Raw genomic sequence first — 18,579 nt, 5'->3', positions numbered from 1 at the left:
ATATTTTGCTCTGCCTGGCACCAGAATCTGGTTCAATTCCCCAGCTCTCCTGCTCCTGTTTACCCTGGCTCCTTCCTCTAGCTATGCAGCAGGCGCATGGTGCAGGACCTCGCTCCTGGCTCTGGGCATGGTTTTGCACCCGGTAGGAGCAGGAGAGCTGGGGAATTGAACCAGATTCTGGTGCCAGGCAGAGCAAAATATTCACATTAGCTCCCCCAAGCGTGTCAAGCACCTCACACCCCTGGAATGTGAGATCCCAGCCAAGCTGCAGTTAGCCGAGTTAGCGAACAGACCAAAGGGGGCCAGGAAAGCACCATTTTTAACGTAACTCATCAGTGCAGCATCTGAGCACCGCAGAAAGCTATGAGGGCGGGCGCTGGGTGTGCCTACCCTGCACTCCAGAAGTGTGACTGCAGCGCTGCGCCAGCCGTACGTAAAACCGCCGCAGCGCGGGCCGTTGGCCCGAGGACGCGGTCAGGGCTGCACTTGCGTGGCTAGCCGGGGCTGCTGTGGTAGCGAGCTAGCGTGATGAAAGCTAGCTCAGGCGTGCCTACGTGCCGCACCTCCTGCTTGCAGTGCCGGCAGGGAGAGGGGAAGTGCGGGGTTTGTAGCCCTCCTGGCTTTCCCACCGAGCCGCTAGTGATGCGTTAGAACAAGCGACCTGCCACCTCGACGGCTGCCGAGAACCCCGAGACCCCTCCGAAGAGCGGCACCAGCTCCTCGTCTGCTGTGACCTAGGAGCACGTTGGTCCCAGAGCGGAAGCTTTCCATTGGGCAGGCAGGCGCAAATGTCTTTACACAGATGAATGAGCCCAGGGGAAGCGGACGGGGAGCCGGGCCAGCCCAGCTCATGGGTCCATCTCCCAGGTACCGACACTGCCTCTTGTCTCTCCATTCAAGGTCTGTCGCTTGCCCCGGAAGCATGCAGCCAAGTCGCCTCGTCCCAGCCTGGCCGAGGGAGCTTCTTGCCGTGCCCTGTGCAGCAGCAGCCGCAGCAGCACCAAGCACTCCCGCCCACTCCCCAGCAACAGCCGGCGATGAGCAATCACCTGATCTCCCCGGTGAGTCACAGCTCTGCGTCCTCAGGCTCCCTCCTGCCGGCTCCGGAAGTGCAAGAGCGTTCGCCCTCCCAGCTCCAGAGGCTGAGAATCGGGCTTTGTTGGCAGCAGGTTGGCCTCAGCCTCCTGGTTGCAGAGGTTTCGGCGGGGACCCTCCCTTCCCCCTTCCCTGCCACCCGCACGGTTGCGGTTGCCTCGCTGTGTCTTAGCTTGGTGCTGTGCAAAGCGTCGGCTAACGGGGCGCCTGTGGGAAAAGGCAACCCGCTCCGCTGGTTCAGCCCCCGGATCAGGCCCTCGAGTTCGACTTCTAAAGGGGCTTAGGTGCCCAAATCCTATTGCCTTTCAGTAAGTCAGGCCCCCAACGCCCATAGGCTCCTCAGGAGGGAGACGGAGTGTGCATTCCGGTTCTTTGGGCAGGGCTGTGATTTCCCAGCGTGCCCTGGAGCCAGAGGGCTCACTGCAGAGTGTTTGTGGGCTGCGCTGCCCAGCAGCAATCCCATGCCCGTTGCCCTGCCTGCCCTGGCGCTGCCAGGCCTGTGGGCGCCCGGCCTCATGGCTGGGTGGGTTCACGCCAGCTGCTCTAGCTGGACGCTGGGTGCGGATGTAGGGCTCTGCCCTCCTGGCGTAGCTGCGCCCCCAGACCTCGCTGTGTTGCTCTGTCACCGTGACTTCCCCGTGAGTCATGGGTCACACCTGCAGAAGTCACCCAAAGAGGGTAAGTGGAGCTGGTGTCCTGAGCTTTGTATCTGCAAAGTGCCGCCAGAGCCACCAGCCCTCCGTCTGCCCCAGGAAGCCCAGAGCGGGTAGGCGAGGCAGAGGGGTAGAGCGCCTTGCCGCAGGCCACAGAGTCAGTGTTGGGAGCCAGGATTCCAACCGGGGGCTCCTGGCTCTCTGGCCTGTGCTCTGCTCTCGTCTGAAGCATCAGACTCCAGAGCCATTCCCCTGCCGTGGAGTGGGAGCTGGAAGGTCCCCGGGTGAAATTTTCCCTTCTTAGCTTGAGCGTTTCCTTCTTTTGGAGCCCCAGACAGCCATGCTCTGGCTGGCACCAGCCTGGTGCTTACCCCTCCGGAGGACGGGGTCTGAGATTGGCAGGGTTGAGCAGCCCGGCGGTGGGATCAAGGAACCCGGCAGCTGTTGTCTCACCTCAGGCCAGGCCGCTTGTCTTGTCACCTCTAAGCAAACACTTCCGTGCAAACACCAGCAAAGGCTGCGCCATGCCCAGCCTGCCCACACTGCCACCTGTCTGTGCCTCTGCAGGGCACATGGCATTGCCTGGATCCTCGTTCCTGTGGCTCAGGGGAAGCAGGAATGCCCTGGAGCTCTGGGCAGGTCCATACCCCCTCCTCTGAGAATCCCACCGATGCTCAGCTGACGGCCTGAGTAGGCCGTGTTGCCTGAGCTTCATGATGCAGAGGGCTGCCTTGGCAACTTGCATCTGGCCTGCCTGTAAACTGACATGAAAACAAAGCCTCATACCCCAGCTCCTTGTTCCCCTGCTTGTTCGGACCTGCAGCCCTTTGGGCTACTGCTTGTCTGAATTCTCCCGCCCTGCAATCCTGCAGCCGGTTAGCTTTGTCTCCCAGCTGCAGTCAGAGGGAGCAGGAGGCCTGGGATTGAGCCCTGGGGCTGGAGTTTGGTCTCCCGTGTTTTAAAAGGCCCAGGTTCATCTCCCCATCATCCTTGTCCTGGATCAAGCCCAGGGGATGCTCCACCAGCCTGGAGGGCCGGATGTGGACCCACGGCCCTTTAGAAAGCACCCACGTTTGATGTTCCTCCTGACACGGCTCCATTCTCGGAGTCTGTGGGAACCGTGTCTCCGCGGCTGCCTCTCGCTGTAGTTCGTTGGCCACCCGCCGCCCCTAAATGACGAGGTGAGGGTCAGTGGCTATGGTGGTAGCCGGTCCCAGCCGCTGGCCGGGGAGCTCTGCATTGCTGCCTGCATATGGTGCCGGCTTTCGCTCCCTCTTGCCGATCGGAATGTCTCACTCCGCTCTGTTCTGAGTTCTCTGTGGATCGCTTCCAAAGCTGTGTTTCTCTACGTGGAGTTTTCTCAATGTCCCCTTTCCCGCTCTCCCCGTAGCAGGTTCCCCAAAAGAGCAAGGGGACCATTGCGGGGCCTCAGAATGGGTTCAGTGCCACACGCTGGACTTGGTGGGCCCCCGGCGTGTGGATCGGCTCAGAGGAATGGCCGGACACAGGCCATGCGACATGTCGTCTGTGCTGGTGCAGCTCCCCCGGGGGACTGGCGCTGATCGGAAAGCTTGTTGGTGTCTGCTCAGCGGCAGGAAGTCTTGTGGGAATTGTAACCTCTCTTGGGACCAAGTCGCAAGGTTTTGTTGCAAGGGATTGTGGGAAGCTCCATGTTTGCCTTTCCACCCAGCTAAAAATCAGCTCCCCAGTGACCTCTGTACTCCTCCCTTGCTGTGTCAGCTCCGGTTCCCTGCAGCCACAGCAACGAGCTAAAGTGCGTCACCACCAGCCTTTGTCCCCAGGGCTGCCAGGGAGCTGCCCGGGGGAAGGGGCAGACAGGGTAGCCAGGGGGGCAGCTGGAGACAGAAGGGGCTCCCAAGCAATGAGACTGGTGGTAGGTTTGAGGGCGTGGAAGGGTCCTGTGAACACCAGGGTTGACCATTGGAGACTCCTTGTCTTCCATCTAGTACAGCCCCGCCCCAGCCCCAGCTCCTCGAGGCCTCTCTGCCCCTAGGTGGGTTGGGAACTTGCTAATTTCTGAAGAGCCAGTGGACCTCATGCACTGGGGAGCGGCAGGAGGGCCCGAGCCAGAGCCGCTTGTAAGACCAGAACAAATGGATAGAAACTGGCCAGCAACAAATGTAGGCTTGAAATTAGGGGAAGGTTTCTAACCGTCAGCGGAGTGACCCTCTGGAACAGCCTTCCCAGGGGAGCAGTGGGGTCAGAAACCCTAACCGGCTTCCAGCCTGAGCTTGGTTAGTCTATGGAGGGGATGGTGTGATGGGACTGCCTACGATGGTATGTAGCCGATCTGTGACTGCGGAGGGCTCTGAGTTACGACAGAGAATTCTTTCCCGGGAGTCTGTCTGCTGGGTCTTGCCCACATGCTCAGGGTCTAATTGGTCGCTGTATTTGGGGTCGGGAAGGAATTTCCCCCCAGGTCAGGTTGGCAGAGACCCTGGGGAGGTTTCACCTTCCTTTTCAGCGTGGGGCAAGGGTCACTTGCAGATTTAAACAAGTGTCGGTGGTGGATTCTCTGTACCATGATCTGAGGAGGTCAATGGCTCAGCCGGAGGCTAGGGGCTGTTACAGGAGTGGGTGGGCGAGATTCTGTGGCCTGCAACGTGAGGGAGGCCAGACTAGCTGATCAGGATGGTCCCTTCCGACCTTAGAGTCTGTGAGTCGAAGATCTGGGGTGCTGAGCAAACCGGCATCAGCACAACACGCGGTGCTGGGCGCCGTGACGAGAGGCCCCGGCCAGGGCCCGTTACTGGGCCCCAGCGTAACACGCCCAGCAGCCGTTTGCCTTCGCCCCAGATCCCAGAGCTCCAGTCCCTTCCATCTGACTTTCCCTCCATATCCCATAAGGCACAGCGCTCCTCAACGAAGCAAAGCACCGTGGGATACCCACCCAGAATGCCATGCGCTTACTCCACACACAGTCCTAGCCATGTAGATGGGCTGATCCGGATTGAATCCGAAAACAGTTGACAGTGTGTATGCAGTCAGTGCCTACAGCATCCTCCGGACAGTTCGCCTGCCAAAACTCGGTGCGAATGAAGCCCCTCGGTGTAGACAAGGGTGGAGACTGTCTGTGTGTTGCGTGGCTGGCTCCCCGCCTGACCTTGCCCTTATCCAGGGGGAGTCGCCACTGATCCAAGGCTTGCAGGGAGAGTTTGTCCGCAGGTTGGGGGGTGGGTGTTAACCCCCCAGCGAGAATCCCTTGAGAAAGCAGCTCAGCAGAACCACAGAGGCCAAGCAGGGCAACTTCACCCACCGCTTCCACACACCCCTCGTACCCCCGGGCAGCTATAACTCACCAGGGGTGACATGGTGCCAGGCTGGGGTTCAGAGCTGTCCGAGTCCCATGGCACAACTAAATGGAAGGCAGCAGATGTGGCTTGGAATGGCAGGGACCTTGGGGTGCTGAATTGCTCCAGCTGCCCCAAAAGCTGGGGGGAGCCCTGCTCCAGCCCTGCCCCCCCCAATGGCCAGTTCTCTCCAGTGGTGGTTGATTTCCCCGTTGCTTTGTCTGAGATCTGGTGGGAGTTTGGGCGTGAGCCACGGGGTGTTGGCAAAGGCTTTGGAGGTGCAGTGTTGCCATGTCGTCGCATGTCTCAGCTAAAGCCTCAGCTCCTGGAGTCCTGTGATTACAGGAGAATCTTGGCCCTGAAAAGCTTGGAACCAGGAGGTGAACGGGAAGAACAGGGCACTTCCCGGGCTTTCAATTCTCATGGGTTTGTAGCTGATCTCATGGCAGGTTGGATCACGTGGAGTTAGCGGCGTTAAACTACAGTGCGGTCAGTGATGAGAAAAATCTGCCCAAGTCCAAGAGCCGTCAGGCAGCTGAACAGTCCCTGAAAGGCTAAAATGGGGGTGGGGGGCAGTGGGGGGGAACCTCAGGGGTGGCATGAGAGGAGTGCGGGATCTCTGTCCCTCTGCGCCCAGCAAAGGTGCCTGCGTGGGGGAGGAGTTTCTGAAGGAGCAGAAAGTGTTAGTGTTTGTGTGGGGGGGTGAGAGCTCCCCCCACGGTTCCTCTTCTCCCCACCCACTTCCAGCCCCCCACAGAGACAGGCTTCCCCAGCTCCCCAGAGCAGCCTGCTCTCTGACCTCTGCAGCCCCGTCCTCCTCCTCGCGCCTCTGTGTGTCTGGAATGAGCTCGGATGACTAACCTTGCCCTTCCTTCTTTCTCTCCCCTCCTCCCCCCGAACCTCTCTCTTCTCTCCCCTTCTCCGCTGGTCTCAGCCGGTCCCAGCTCTGCAGCCTGTTCAGTACTCTGCCAGCTCCTGTCCCCAGGTCCTCCTGCCCGTGTCTCCGCCCCAGCAGTACAACATGGTATAACCCGTTCTCGCCCGTGTCTGTCCCGTGTGTGCCGTGTCTGTGTTGTGCGAGCTTTGCTAACCCGGGCTGTTCTGCAGGGCCCGACTCTCCGGGTGGGGGCTAGCGCCAGGGCAGGTGGGCGGAGGGGCAGGGCTGCTGTGGGGGTGCAGGTAGTAGCCCCGGTGGCTTGTGTTAAACCCGCCTTGAGAAGCAGGTGTGGACTCCCAGCCGGCGCCGGACTGAGCATGCTCACCCCACGTCCCATCACCCGGTGCTTTGGCCCCGGGACCCCCGGCCGTCGGTGGTTGTGCTGTGGCCCATTCATCCCCTGGAGCTGTCCCGCAGGGCGTGCTGGGAAAGGCAGAACACTGCGTGCTAGGAGTGGGGGACCGCGTTCCCTTACGCAGCAGTGAGCAGACGGGGCTCAAGCTGACAGCAAGGGAAAGAGGGCGGAGGGGCTGCACCAGCATTTGGGGGTCATTTTGCAAACGCCTGATGTCCGGATTCCCAAAGCAGCCAGCAGGAGCTGCCTATTAAGCTACTGACTGACTGCACAAGGAGCATCGGACCCGTGCCCGGTCGCCTCCGTCCACTCACTCCGGTCCTGTCCCTGGTGGTCTGTGCAGGTGCTCAGCTGGGAACAGCTCTGGTTGCAGGATTGCAGGCTGCCCGGTGGCTCTGCAGTGTGCTACGTGAGCCTGGAGTGGGCTGTGACTGCCAGGGCAAAATCCCGGGAGGGGTCCGCACTTTAGGGCAGGCCCCGAGGCCGTAAGAACTTGGGGGCAAAGGCTGGCTGGCCCGGCATGCTCCCCAGCTGGGCTGGGGCACAAGGGGACCACATTACCCTTTATTTAGTGACTCCATCCTCCCAACCCCTGCCACAGACCCACAGGCTCCTTGCTTCCAGCCCCGAAGGCAGGTTCCTGACCTTGCGAACGTGATCTGCCCAGGCGCCATGCTCACGACTGTGGGCTTCTCCAAAGGCAGCTCTGAGTGGTGGGGGGTAGAAGCTTCTCGTCCTCGCTGTTGGCATGACCCAGAGACACCGGTGCCCATGCTCTGTTCTCCTTCTCCCTCCGCCCGCAGGCCGATGAGCTCAGCTCCCCCTTTGGGCAGATCAGCCTCAGCCGTCAGGGCTCCACGGAAGCTCCGGACCCGTCCTCGGCCATGTTCCAGCCGCCCCTCATCTCCCAGCATCCTCAGCAGACGGGATTCATCATGACGTCCCCGGGACAGCCCATCCCTTCCTCCAGCTACTCCACCTCGGGACACACGGCTCCCGCTCAGCAAGTCCTGCAGCCCCAGGGCTACCTGCAGCCTCCCCAGCAAGTAAGCAACAGGGGCTGGGACAGTGTGGGTGGCCTAGGGCAAGACAAGCCGTGAGGGAGGCCAGTGCCAAGTGTTGGGGTGAAGGGAGGCAGCCCCTGGGAACGGAGCGTCTAGTCCACGGAACTCAGCCTGCACCCTTTGCGCTGGCTACCAGGGGTATTGCAGTGACACAGAGGGGCCTGAGTCGTGGATCAGTGCTGCAGACACCCCAGAAAGAGACAGTCCCTGCCCCACCGTGCTTGGTGTCATGGGGCTTGTCTGCACGGGAAGGCTAGACCAGTAGGAATTACGGTCTGAATGTGGCCAGGGGGACGTTCTCGGGCCAGGTCTGTACTGCGGTTGGTCAGGGCTGGGATGAGGGGTGGTTCCTAACCAGCAAAGCCCCAGTGTAGACCCAGTTATACCCGCAAAACCCGCTTTTGCCACTATCGCTAATTTCACTCACGGGGCTGGAATAAGCCCTATCGCTATAAAGCTCAGTTCTGCCACTATCCGCTGCGTCCACTTGTGGCGGGCTTTGCCAGGATAGCTCTGCCGGCAAAACCTTCAAGCATAGACCCGGCCTTACTCCGGAATATGAGGGGCCTTTTCTGGGCTTAGTTTATGCCCCTTGGGAAGCGGGTTAAGGAAAACCCCCACTTTTACTCCCGAATAAAAGTGTTTGCCTGGCGAATTCTAACTGCACCATAACCAGTCAGACTTTCGAGTATAGGCCAAGCCCTAAAGATAGGTCTGCGGGTACTTGCATGGACAACAAAAATTTGGTGACGGGCTCTTGTATCTAGTTCTAACATGACCCAGCAGCTGGAAGTTGAAGCTAGGCACATTCAGACTGGAAATAGGACATTTTGACCAGTGATGAGAGTGAACCATCGGGACAACTGGCCGAGGGCTGTGGTGGGTTCTCTGGCACTGGAGGTTTTAAATCAAGATCCATGAATTGTTTTTCTACAAGAGCAGCCGTAGTTCAACCAGGAATTCTTTCGGGGAAGTGCCAGGGCCTCTGTTATCGGGCGGTGGGACTAGCCCATGAAAGACGAGAGACATTGGGGTGGAGCATAAGAAAACACACTGGTCAGCGTCCATTGGGAAGGAGATTCTCCTTCACTTCCTGTCCTGCGCTCTTGCCCAGCTTGGTGCTGGGCAGTATATCGCCCCCAGAGGTGGCTGCAATCTGAGGGGGCGCTGACGGGATCCCTGTGTCCAGGTCAGAGAAAACCCCAGGTACTGCTGGGCTGTTGAACCTAGCGGAGGAAGGTGGAACGCGAACCGGCGGCTGGAAGGTGGAACCAGCCCCGTTCCGGCTGGTAGAAAGGCCCCGCTGGTTAGCAGGGCGGGTGATGAACTCTTGGAAGTGATGGCCAAGGGAAGCGGTCGGGTCTCCCACTCTGGATGGCTCCAAATCCAGCCTGGCTGGAAGGTGCTTTAGTCGAACACGTTGCACAGGGTAACTGAGTGACGCACTGGCCTGGGATCTATACACTGATGCTCTAACGGTCTTGTCTAGCCTTAAGCTCTAGGGATCTATAAAAAAACCGTGTAAGGCCCCGATCCTGCAGCTTGTCCTCACGTCGGTAGGGTTCCCCCACGGCCCCACACTGCTGTCATTGGGGCCCGGCGTGGGTGGGAGTTGGGACCTCCTGAAGCTGGACTGCTACGTCACCGTGTCCCCCTGCCCTTCCCCTGCTGTGCTGGCATGAATCCAAAGACACCCCCCAATGCCCATCACACGCCCACAGGCTGCTGCCCCGGCTATGGTTCCCGGCCCTGCAGGGGCGGCTTTGTGAGCTCGCAGGGCGGGGGCTCGTTCCTCTCTCGCAGCAGCCCCAGCGTGAGTCCTGGCTGGTCTGGGGAGGGCAGAAGGTCTGGGGCTCCGTTTTCTCACCCGTTGCTCGGAGCGGCTCGATTTCTCCACAGACTTTCTTTGTTCTGCTAGATTCAGGTTTCCTACTACCCGCCCGGGCAGTATCCGAACTCCAGCCAGCAATACAGACCTCTCAGTCACCCGGTGGCCTTCAGCCCCCAGCGCAGTCAGCAGCTCCCACAGCCTGCACAGCAGCCTGGTAAGGGGCTCGGGCAGGGCGCCGGCCAGGGCTGGGCGGCGGGAGGGGTCTGCGGCGATCTGCCCTTTTTTGGAGCTGCTCCCACCCGATGACAGGTTAATAGTCTGTGTGCAGGGCTTGTGCCCCCCAGGCCTCGTCTATTTGCCCACCGGCCACAGTTACTCGTAACTTGCTCCAAAATGTTTCTCTGGCTTAGAGACGGCGTCACAGTAAATCCTCTTTCTTGCTGCCAGGCCGGTGGGCTTTGTTCACACCCTCAGGGTCCCCCCGCCAGCCAGATTTGGGGTTGGGGAGGGATTTCCCCCCCAGCTCGGATTGGCAGGGGGAGTGGGGTGGGGGCGGTTCCGGCAGTGTGGGGTGCGCTCTGCTGGGATTTCTTGGCAAGTCTCACCTATCCAGTTCCCTGTGATGTCCAAGGCCTCAGGCATCGGTGGTACCTGGGTCTCCCCTGTTCTTAGCCTGGGGCTCACAGCTTAGTTTCCTGGGGGCTGAAATGCATTAGTCTGACTAAATGCTTTGGCTTTGACAGGAGTCCAGGGTGAGCTATGCAGGAGGTCAGACGGGCGAGCTAATGGTCCCATCTGGCCTTTAAGGCTATGAAACCAGGAGGAGTTTCTACCCTCTGTCTCAGCCCAGAAGCCTTGTGTCCCCGTCTCCCCGCTCCCACCCCCGCTGGCATTTAACCTTTCCACCAGAGTGCAGGAAAGAACTTTAAACCCCGTTTGTTAATGCATAAGAAGAACACTTAAAACTGGCTGAATTTTTATAGCTGGAGCTTTTCCATCCAGCCTGCGGGACTCTCTGCCGCAAGATATCATGGAGGGCAAGAGCTTTTCAAACCTTTCCTGCTTCCAGGCATAAACCAACTGGAAGAGATGGTGTGACCTAGTGGGAAGAGCACTGGACTTGGGAGTCAGGAGCCCTGGGTTCTATTCCCAGCTCCGTCACTGACCGGCTGGGTGTCTGTGGGCAAGTCGCAGCCCCTCCCTGTGCCTCAGTTTCCCCATCTGTCGAATAGGGAGAATCATACTGACTCCCTCTGTAAAGTGCGCTGATGGAAAAGGCTAGAGAACAGCGAGAGATACTGACCGGGGTGGTGGGGGGGTTGGAACTTTCCCTGGGGTCGGGGTAGACCTGCTGTAGCGCCTGTCGTAGGGGTCCGTCCTGGTCGAGCGGCCTCCTTGCTGCAGAGCCTTCCTGGCCGCTGCTGGGGTGCGGAACGTGAACGAAGGGACCCGAGCTGCGTCACTGAAGTTCCACGGCGCCCCGGAGACGCGCTTACGTCCCGCCCCTGTCCCGCAGCAGGTTTACAGCCAATGATGTCCAACCAGCAGCAGACGTACCAGGGCATGCTGGGAGTCCAGCCGTCCCAGACCCCCGGCCTCCTCAGCAATCAGAGGAGCAACATGGGGAGCCAGATGCAAAGCATGCTGGGAGTCCAGCCATCCCAGACCTCCGGCCTCCTCAGCAATCAAAGAGGCAACATGGGGAGCCAGATGCAAGGCCTGATGGTCCAGTACACGGCACTGCCCTCGTATCAGGTGGGTAGCGGGGCGGCGCTCCGAGGCCACGTGACATAACTCGGGGGCGACGCCAGCCCAGCTGAGATAAGGCTGCTGTATACCAGCTTCGGCCTGGGCTCCCGGGCGAGGGAACCCCCCTGCGTGTCGCTCCCGGCACTCCCAAAAGCCAGGCCGGTGTGTGAGCCCTGACGTCTGCACGCTGCCCCCGTGCCAGTTTCCAGGGTAACCGGGTATTGATAGTCACAGCGGGCGCAGCTAGATTCGTCTAGCTCCTGACATAATCCAGAGCAGGGGGTGTGAACCGGAGGCCGGGCGCATAATGCCGGCTGCACAGACGGGGTCCCCCAGAAGCCTGCTCCTCCTGCCTTGCTTCTCACACCCATGGGTGTTCTCATTCCCCGGCAGTGGCGTGAACCCGTCACTCCCTCCCCGTGCTGGGCTGGGGGAGAGGCCGCGGTGCGAAAGGCCCTGACGCTGGGAGCTTGGGGGTGTGGGCAGAGCCAGTCCCAGCCCACAATGCCCTGGGCTCTCTGTCGGCACATCCCCAGCAATGGGCCTTCCACCCCTTCCCTAGCAAGGCTGCCCCCCGCCTGGTGTGGACTCCCTCGCGTTCCTCCTTTGGTTCCGGTCACGCCTCGGGTGGGAGCACCACTTCCTCCAGTGCCACTCTCCATGGCTCCCCTCCGCTTCTCGACGCAGGTCCCGGTGGCTAGCGAGTCGCAGGGGGTGGTCCAGCAGCCGTTCCAGCAGCCGGTGCTGGTGCCCGCCAGCCAGTCGGTTCAGGGAGGGCTGCAGTCCAGCGGGATGCCGGTCTATTACAGCGTCATCCCCACGGCCCAGCAGAACGGCACCAGGTAAGGTGAGCGGCATCTCCGGCCCACCTCCGCTCGGAGAGCGAGGGGCCACGGTGCCTGCGGGGGGCCGTGCGGCGGGTGGTTGCTGGCTGAGCTGGCCTTGGTCAAAGGGGAGAGGATCAGCAAGGCAGAGTCGCGGGGGCCAGGGGGGGCCTTTGCTGCTGGGCTGGCAAGATTCTGGGCAGTGGGGGATAACCAGGGGGCACGTAGGGGGCTGTGTTTGGAGCCTCTTCTGCTCCAGGGTCTTAGGCACGGCTGCTGAGGAGCAGAGGGTTTAGCTCCTTCCAAGGCAGGCCTGTCGCCTACATGCCCAGGCTGTGATGTCCTCGGGCATCAGGGCAGGAAGGTGCGGGGCAGGTGATGCGCTGGGGTCCCCCATCTGTTCCTTCCCAGTTGGGCCGTGCCGTTCCACCCCATTCCTACTTGCAGCAGCAGCCCTGAGCTCGCAGCTGGAGCCCTCTGCTCACCCCGCTGGCCTTCCCTGCCCAACCGAAGAGTCGGGGCATCAGCATCGCCAGAGTTCCCTTTCTCCCAGCCGTAGTGCGGCGCTCCTCCCCAGAACCAGCTGCACTGCAGCTGTCCTGTGAGCCAGGAGCCAGCACAGGGAGGGCTGCCCCGAGTGCCCGTGCGTCTGCAGAGCGGGAGGTGACCCCAGCACAAACGGGTGTGGTCGCCCAGCCCCTTGGTTGGGGAGAAGCTGCCTCTCAAAGGCGGGGTCTGGGGAAATGCAGCTCTGACGCCTCACTGCAGCTCTCTCCTCCTGGCAGCCCCTCGGTCGGGTACCTGCAGCCTCCTGGCTCCGAGCAGTATCAGATGCCCCAGTCTCCCTCGCCCTGTAGCCCGCCACAGATGCAGCAGCCGTATTCAGGTAAGGAGAGACCGCCGGTTCCCAGGCTCACCCTGCCCCCTGCTGGGGCCCTGGGAAGTACCTTGGCGTCCTAGCCCAGGAGGGGCTGGCTCTCTGGGGGGGGTTGGTAACGCACAGCTGAGCAACCCGCTCCGACCCAGGCCGACAGAAGCGGTTGGTGGCTTCTGTGAACTGAGTCGGGTGGGTCTCAGCCCAGTTCCCTGCCCTCCACGGTCATCAGCAGACAAGCCAAGGCCGGGCTGGGGCCAGGCAGAGCCTGGTGTGGGGCAGCCAGCCCTGCTGCCCTGCCTGCTCTGGGAGAGACGCTGGGCGGCCAGGCTGCCCCGCCACCAGGGCTCTGTAGGGAAATTGGAGAGAGAGACGGAGGCGGCTCAGCGTTTGGACACTCTGGGACGGCCGGTGCGTTCGCCTAGCGAGCCAGGCCCCTGGGGGGGAGAACTGGGGCAGGGCTGCTTCCCTCACACAGCCCAGCTCTGTGCCTCCCCCGCAGTGGCTGTGAGTGGTGCCCAGGGGCCCGGCCCCTCTGCCTGTGGGCTAGCCAGGCATTTCAGCCAGGACCAACGGGGCTCTTCCCAGCCTTGTGTTGGCTGGGCCTCACGTGCCATCTGCTGGGGGCACCGGGTATGGCAGCGGGCTCTGGGCGTTCTCAGACTCGACAGCCTTGAATTGGCTGGAATCAAGCTTTTAAAACTGTGGTGACAGGCAGGGGGCTAGGAGCTAGGACTCCTGGGTTCTATCCCCAGCTCTGGAGGGGAGTGGGGTCTAGATGTTAGCACAGGGGGGCTGGGAGCCAGGACTCCTGGCATGCGCTGGGCCTGGGCACCCAGGGCAGAGTGGTGTGGGCATTTGGGGGCACTGGTGCTGCTGGGGATGTTGAACTGGGCCCCCGGTGCCTATCTGGGGGCCAGCAGGCCATGCAGGAGAGGCAGGTGTTAGGGGAGGGGTCGGGCAGGTACACAGGAAGTATGAGGGAGCGTGTCTCTAGGCTCCCGGGGGAGGCTGCCAGGGTTTTCGCACCAACACCTCTCTGTAGTCGACCGGCATTAGCCAAACCCCTGGGGCTGCCTGGCATTGCGAGCAGGCGGCCAGGACGGATCAGCTAAGTCAGGAGTGACCCTGCAACAGCTGCGCGGCCCGTGATGTCACCCTTCCCCTCTCCAGCTGGCTGGAGGGCCGGGGGTCAGCAGCCAGGCCAAGGCCAGAGCAGAGCGTCTGTGCCAGCCCAGCTATGGCTGCTTTCTTGAGCTGCCCCCCGCCCCTTCCCCCATCGGCCGGAGCAGGGTTTAGCGCTGGTAAATTTCCCCCATCCTCCTGCCAGCACCGAGGGAGCGAACACGGCCCCACCTGGCGCTGCCCCGGTCCCGTCCCAGCGCAGTGCAACCCCCAGTGTGGTCAGCCGGCCGGGCTGGGCTGCAGAGAGCACGTGAGCACAGAGCCCGGTTCCAGGTGGCACTAGCAGGCGCTGCTCCCACTAGGCTGCACTGCCTCCCCTGAGGAGCAAGGCTGGGGCTGGGGGGAGAAAGGAGGTGCGGGGGAGTGGAGTCGTTGTGGCCAGGCCAGGGCACTGCTTTGCTCTCAGCTCCCTGTTTCTTCCCCTGGGGGAGCCTGGCATGGTCTGGATCAGACCCCCCAAGAAGAACAGGAAAGGAACGCTCCCTGGGGTCCCTGTGCCCTGGAGCTATCCGCTCTGCCATCCTCGCCGCAGCCCCACGGGGTCACCCAAGTGCAGGCTGGGGCCCCGGGAGCTCCTGGCTTCCACTGCAGGTGGACACAGCGGGAGTGATGGGGGTGCAGTGCCAGGCATGGGGAGGCGAGGAATAGGGGGTGCCATGCCAGACACAGTGCCAGGCATGGAGATGCAGTGTCAGGCACAGGGAAGGATTGGGGTGCAGTGCCAGGCACAGGGAAGGATTGGAGTGCAGTGCCAGGCACGAAGGTGCAGTGCCAGGCACAGGGAAGGATTGGACTGAAGTGCCAGGCATGGAGATGCAGTGCCAGGCACAGGGAAGGATTGGGGTGCAGTGCCAGGCATGGAGATGCAGTGCCAGGCACAGGGAAGGATTGGGGGGCAGTGCCAGGCATGGAGATGCAGTGCCAGGCACAGGGAAGGATTGGGGGGCAGTGCCAGGCATGGAGATGCAGTGCCAGGCACAGGGAAGGATTGGAGTGCAGTGCCAGGCATGGAGATGCAGTGCCAGGCACAGGGAAGGATTGGGGTGCAGTGCCAGGCACAGGGAAGGATTGGGGTGCAGTGCCAGGCATGGAGATGCAGTGCCTTGCTCAGGGAAGGATTAGAGTGAAGTGCCAGGCACAGGGAAGGATTGGAGTGCAGTGCCAGGCATGGAGATGCAGTGCCAGGCACAGGGAAGGATTGGGGTGCAGTGCCAGGCACAGGGAAGGATTGGGGTGCAGTGCCAGGCACAGGGAAGGATTGGGGTGCAGTGCCAGGCACAGGGAAGGATTGGCGCGCAGTGCCAGGCATGGAGATGCAGTGCCAGGCACAGGGAAGGATTGGAGTGCAGTGCCAGGCATGGAGATGCAGTGCCAGGCACAGGGAAGGATTGGGGTGCAGTGCCAGGCATGGAGATGCAGTGCCAGGCACAGGGAAGGATTGGGGTGCAGTGCCAGGCATGGAGATGCAGTACCAGGCATTGGGAAGGATTGGGGTGCTGTGCCAGGCACAGGGAAGGATTGGAGCGCAGTGCCAGGCATGGAGATGCAGTACCAGGCATTGGGAAGGATTGGGGTGCAGTGCCAGGCATGGTCCCCCCAGAAAGCCCCTGCACCACCGAGTGGAGGTTTCTGTAGCCAGGGGAGCCGCTCCCAGCCCCAGCTCCCCAGGCTCTGATGTGAGCACCCCTCGCCTGGCTGGGGGCAGGGGGTGCCAGTCCCAGTGTTGTGACCCTGGGAGCTCCCGTCCCAGCCGCCGTCTCCTCTTGGCAGGGGTGTCTCCGTCGGGGCCCGGCGTGGTCGTGATGCAGCTGAACGTGCCCAGCGGCCCCCAGCCCCCGCAGAACCCTCCCGTGGTGCAGTGGAGCCACTGTAAATACTATGGCCTCGACCAGCGGGGGCAGAAGCCGGGGGACCTGTACAACCCAGACACCAGCGCCCAGGTACAGGGCGGGGGGGCCCACTGCAGCCTGGGCGGGGCCCCGGCCTGAGCCTGATGCAGGCAGAGAAGGGCCCCAGGCACTAGCCCAATGCCAGGGGGGCTGGGGGTCGGATTCAGCCCCTTACAGAGAGCCAGCTCAGCACGTCCCCTTGGGGTGGGGGTAGGGGGCGCAGGGCCTGATCCGTGCCTCTAACCCTTTCCCCCGTCTCCAGGCCAGCACCCAGCTAACCAGCCCCATCACGTCCCCCACTCAGTCCCCGACGCCGTCTCCCGTGACCAACCTCAACAGCGTCTGCACAGGGCTCGGCCCGCTCCCAGTCCTCACTCAGTTCCCCCGGCCCGTGGGCCCAGCACAAGGTGAGAAGGGTGCCGCGGGTGAGACGGGGTGCAGGGAGCCTTGGAACCAGAAGAGCCTCTGCGGTGAAACTGGCCAAGCTCAGAGCTCCGAGGAGCCCGGGCCCAAGGCATGGGGTGGTCTTGACGGGGTGCATTGTGGGAGTTTGCATCCGGACAGTGGGCCCTTGGCCTGGTCCCCTGGGAGGCGCCGGTGGCCAGAGAGTAAACCCTGACCTGCCGAGGCAGCCTTCGAACCTGCAAAGCAGTCGCTGGGTAGAGCCTGGCGCTCCAGGGAGCTGAGGCCTCTCAGCCAGCTGTTGCAGGGGGCGGAGCCTGGCGCCCCACAGGGCGGGGCCAGCTGTTGCAGGGGGCGGAGCCTGGCGCCCCATGGGGCGGGGCCTGCTGGCCAGGTGTTACAGGGCCCACCAGATGGGTTATTTCCATAGCGTGGGTTGCCTCGAAAACCCGAACTCAAGGCCTGCGAGCGTCCCATATAACCACTCACCCTGCTACTGTCACGTCCTCCCTGCCTCTCCGGCCTGTGCCCGTGAGACTGGTGCCCAGAGAGGAGGCCTCACCCCCTTGCTGCCCCCCCTGCTCACGGGAATGGCTGTGGCCGAGCTGACGCGCAGGGAGCGTGGAGGGAAGGACCATCTCCTGTGGGGTTCTGCAGCGCTGCACCCCCCAGCCCCAGCACCCCCAAATCTCTGCTTCTGCTTTCCAGGCGACGGGCGCTACTCTCTACTGGGCCAGCCACTGCAGTACAATCTCTCCATCTGCCCTGCTCCTCTGCTGCCCAGCCAGTCCACGTACAGCACACACCAGGTAGGGGGAGTGTGGCCGCCAGCCGAGAGGCAGGCTGGGGTCCCCCATCACAGCCAGTGCTCCTCCTGGCCCCCGACTTCGGATGGAAGCATTGGCATTGCTGGGGCTGGAGATATGGAGGAGTGGGGGGCTTGTGAATGGTCTTCCCTGTTCGGATTCGAGGGCTCTTTGGGGAACGCAGAGATTGGGGGGCTCCCAAAGAGGAAGCTGCTCCCTCAATATGGGTCTGTCTGCGGCACTAGCCCACCCTCGGTGCAGGGACTCACTGGCCTGACGTCTCTGATGCTGTAGCCCTGCTCCTGTCCCCTGTCCCCCAGAATTGGACAGGGGAAGCCAGACCTGAGTCCCAAGGTGGGAAAACAGGAGACGTTTGTCCTTAATGGTGGGTTTTCGACCAAAAGCTCTGTTTTTGTCAAACTCAAAACATAGAGAAAAAGTCCTGCACACCACACACAATTAACCTGTGGAACTCATTGCCAGGGGACGTTGTGAAGGCCAAGAGTATAACTGGGTTCAAAGTTCATGGTGAACAGCTCCATCAGTGGCTGTTAGCCGAGATGGTCAGGGATGAACCCCCAGGCTCTGTGTCCCCTAAGCCTCTGACGGCCAGAAGCTGGGACTAGAGGGCAGGGGATGGATCACTCGGTAATTGCCCTCTTGTGTTCAGTCTCTCGGAAGCATCTGACATTTGGATTTGGAAAAGGAACAAGCTTTGAAACTGTGGAATTTCTCGCCTACCTGTATAAAAGCCCAACAAACAATGCCCCCCCTTCAAACTCCAGCCAGTGGGGTCCCAGTCACCTTTGCCCCCCAGAAAGAAGCAAAATGTGGGGGGTGAGCTCCAGTTTCCCCTCCCTCAGGCCAGACAAAAATTACAATAGTGAGTCAGTCCCAAAAAGTGCCCCCTCCCCCCGAGCATGGCCCTTTGCAGACCTAGGCCCTGGTTGGTGCAGAGGGATACTCGGACTCCTCCAGGACGTGCCCCGCGCTGCAGGATCGGGGCCCTAGCCCAGTGCCCGCAGCCCATCTCTGAGCAGGCTGACAGCAGGCCGGCTGAGTTCTCATGTAAATAGTCCCTGGGCTGAAACGTCACTCTGCCCCCAGCCTCGCCCAAGCCGGACGTCCACACCAAGCGTCCTGCAGCATCTCCCCCGAGATGGAGACGGGCGCAGGGAGCAAGCTGCTTCCTTGCTCCCTGGCCTGGGAGTGCTGGCTGGAAACAGCCCTTGCCTGTCCCCGCTCGGCTGCACCAGGGGCTGGGCTAACCTCTGTGCTCTGGGCACGCTGGCCAAGGGGCTCCCAGCCGGCTCTGCGGGACGGGGCGGCTTCTCCGCGTGACTCTGTTTTCACTCTTCCAGGGCCAGACAGGGATGAAACACGGAAACCGAGGCAAGAGACAGGCCCTCAAGTCAGCGTCCACCGACCTCGGCACAAGCGACGTAGGCGAGTGACCTCGGGGGCTGCTCACGCCCACCTGTGCCTGGCCTCGGCTGGCAAACGCCCCGGCCAGCCCAGCCTCCCGGGTGCCTCCCTCGCCAGTCACCTGCCGGGGGGGCAGTTTGAGCCCTTGTCACTGGGCAGCAGGGACCGATCCTGGACGG

General features: G+C 61.9%; 1 protein-coding gene across 20 annotated transcripts in view; it reads left to right on the top strand.

The window, feature by feature from the left end:
• The window catches only part of R3HDM2 (R3H domain containing 2), a 106,567-nt gene that overhangs the window by 85,718 nt on the left and 2,270 nt on the right, over positions 1–18,579 (top strand). For 13 of the 20 annotated variants that reach the window (XM_037883790.2, XM_037883784.2, XM_037883785.2 and 10 more), the window contains 11 exons: positions 901–1,061; positions 5,994–6,083; positions 7,155–7,397; positions 9,334–9,460; positions 10,763–11,001; positions 11,683–11,837; positions 12,605–12,705; positions 15,649–15,818; positions 16,030–16,174; positions 16,878–16,978; positions 18,337–18,421. In XM_037883790.2, coding sequence (XP_037739718.1) covers positions 901–1,061; positions 5,994–6,083; positions 7,155–7,397; positions 9,334–9,460; positions 10,763–11,001; positions 11,683–11,837; positions 12,605–12,705; positions 15,649–15,818; positions 16,030–16,174; positions 16,878–16,978; positions 18,337–18,421 — 1,617 coding nt within the window. The remainder of the gene's footprint in view (positions 1–900; positions 1,062–5,993; positions 6,084–7,154; positions 7,398–9,333; positions 9,461–10,762; positions 11,002–11,682; positions 11,838–12,604; positions 12,706–15,648; positions 15,819–16,029; positions 16,175–16,877; positions 16,979–18,336; positions 18,422–18,579) is intronic. The other 7 variants (XM_043532738.1, XM_043532741.1, XM_043532744.1 and 4 more) reach the window with 4 other exon arrangements.

This window comes from Chelonia mydas, chromosome 20 (genome assembly GCF_015237465.2).
Source record: "Chelonia mydas isolate rCheMyd1 chromosome 20, rCheMyd1.pri.v2, whole genome shotgun sequence".
NCBI lineage: Eukaryota > Metazoa > Chordata > Testudines > Cheloniidae > Chelonia > Chelonia mydas.
The sequence above is the reverse complement of the archived record's forward strand: the minus strand, read 5'-3'. Positions and strand labels throughout refer to the sequence as shown.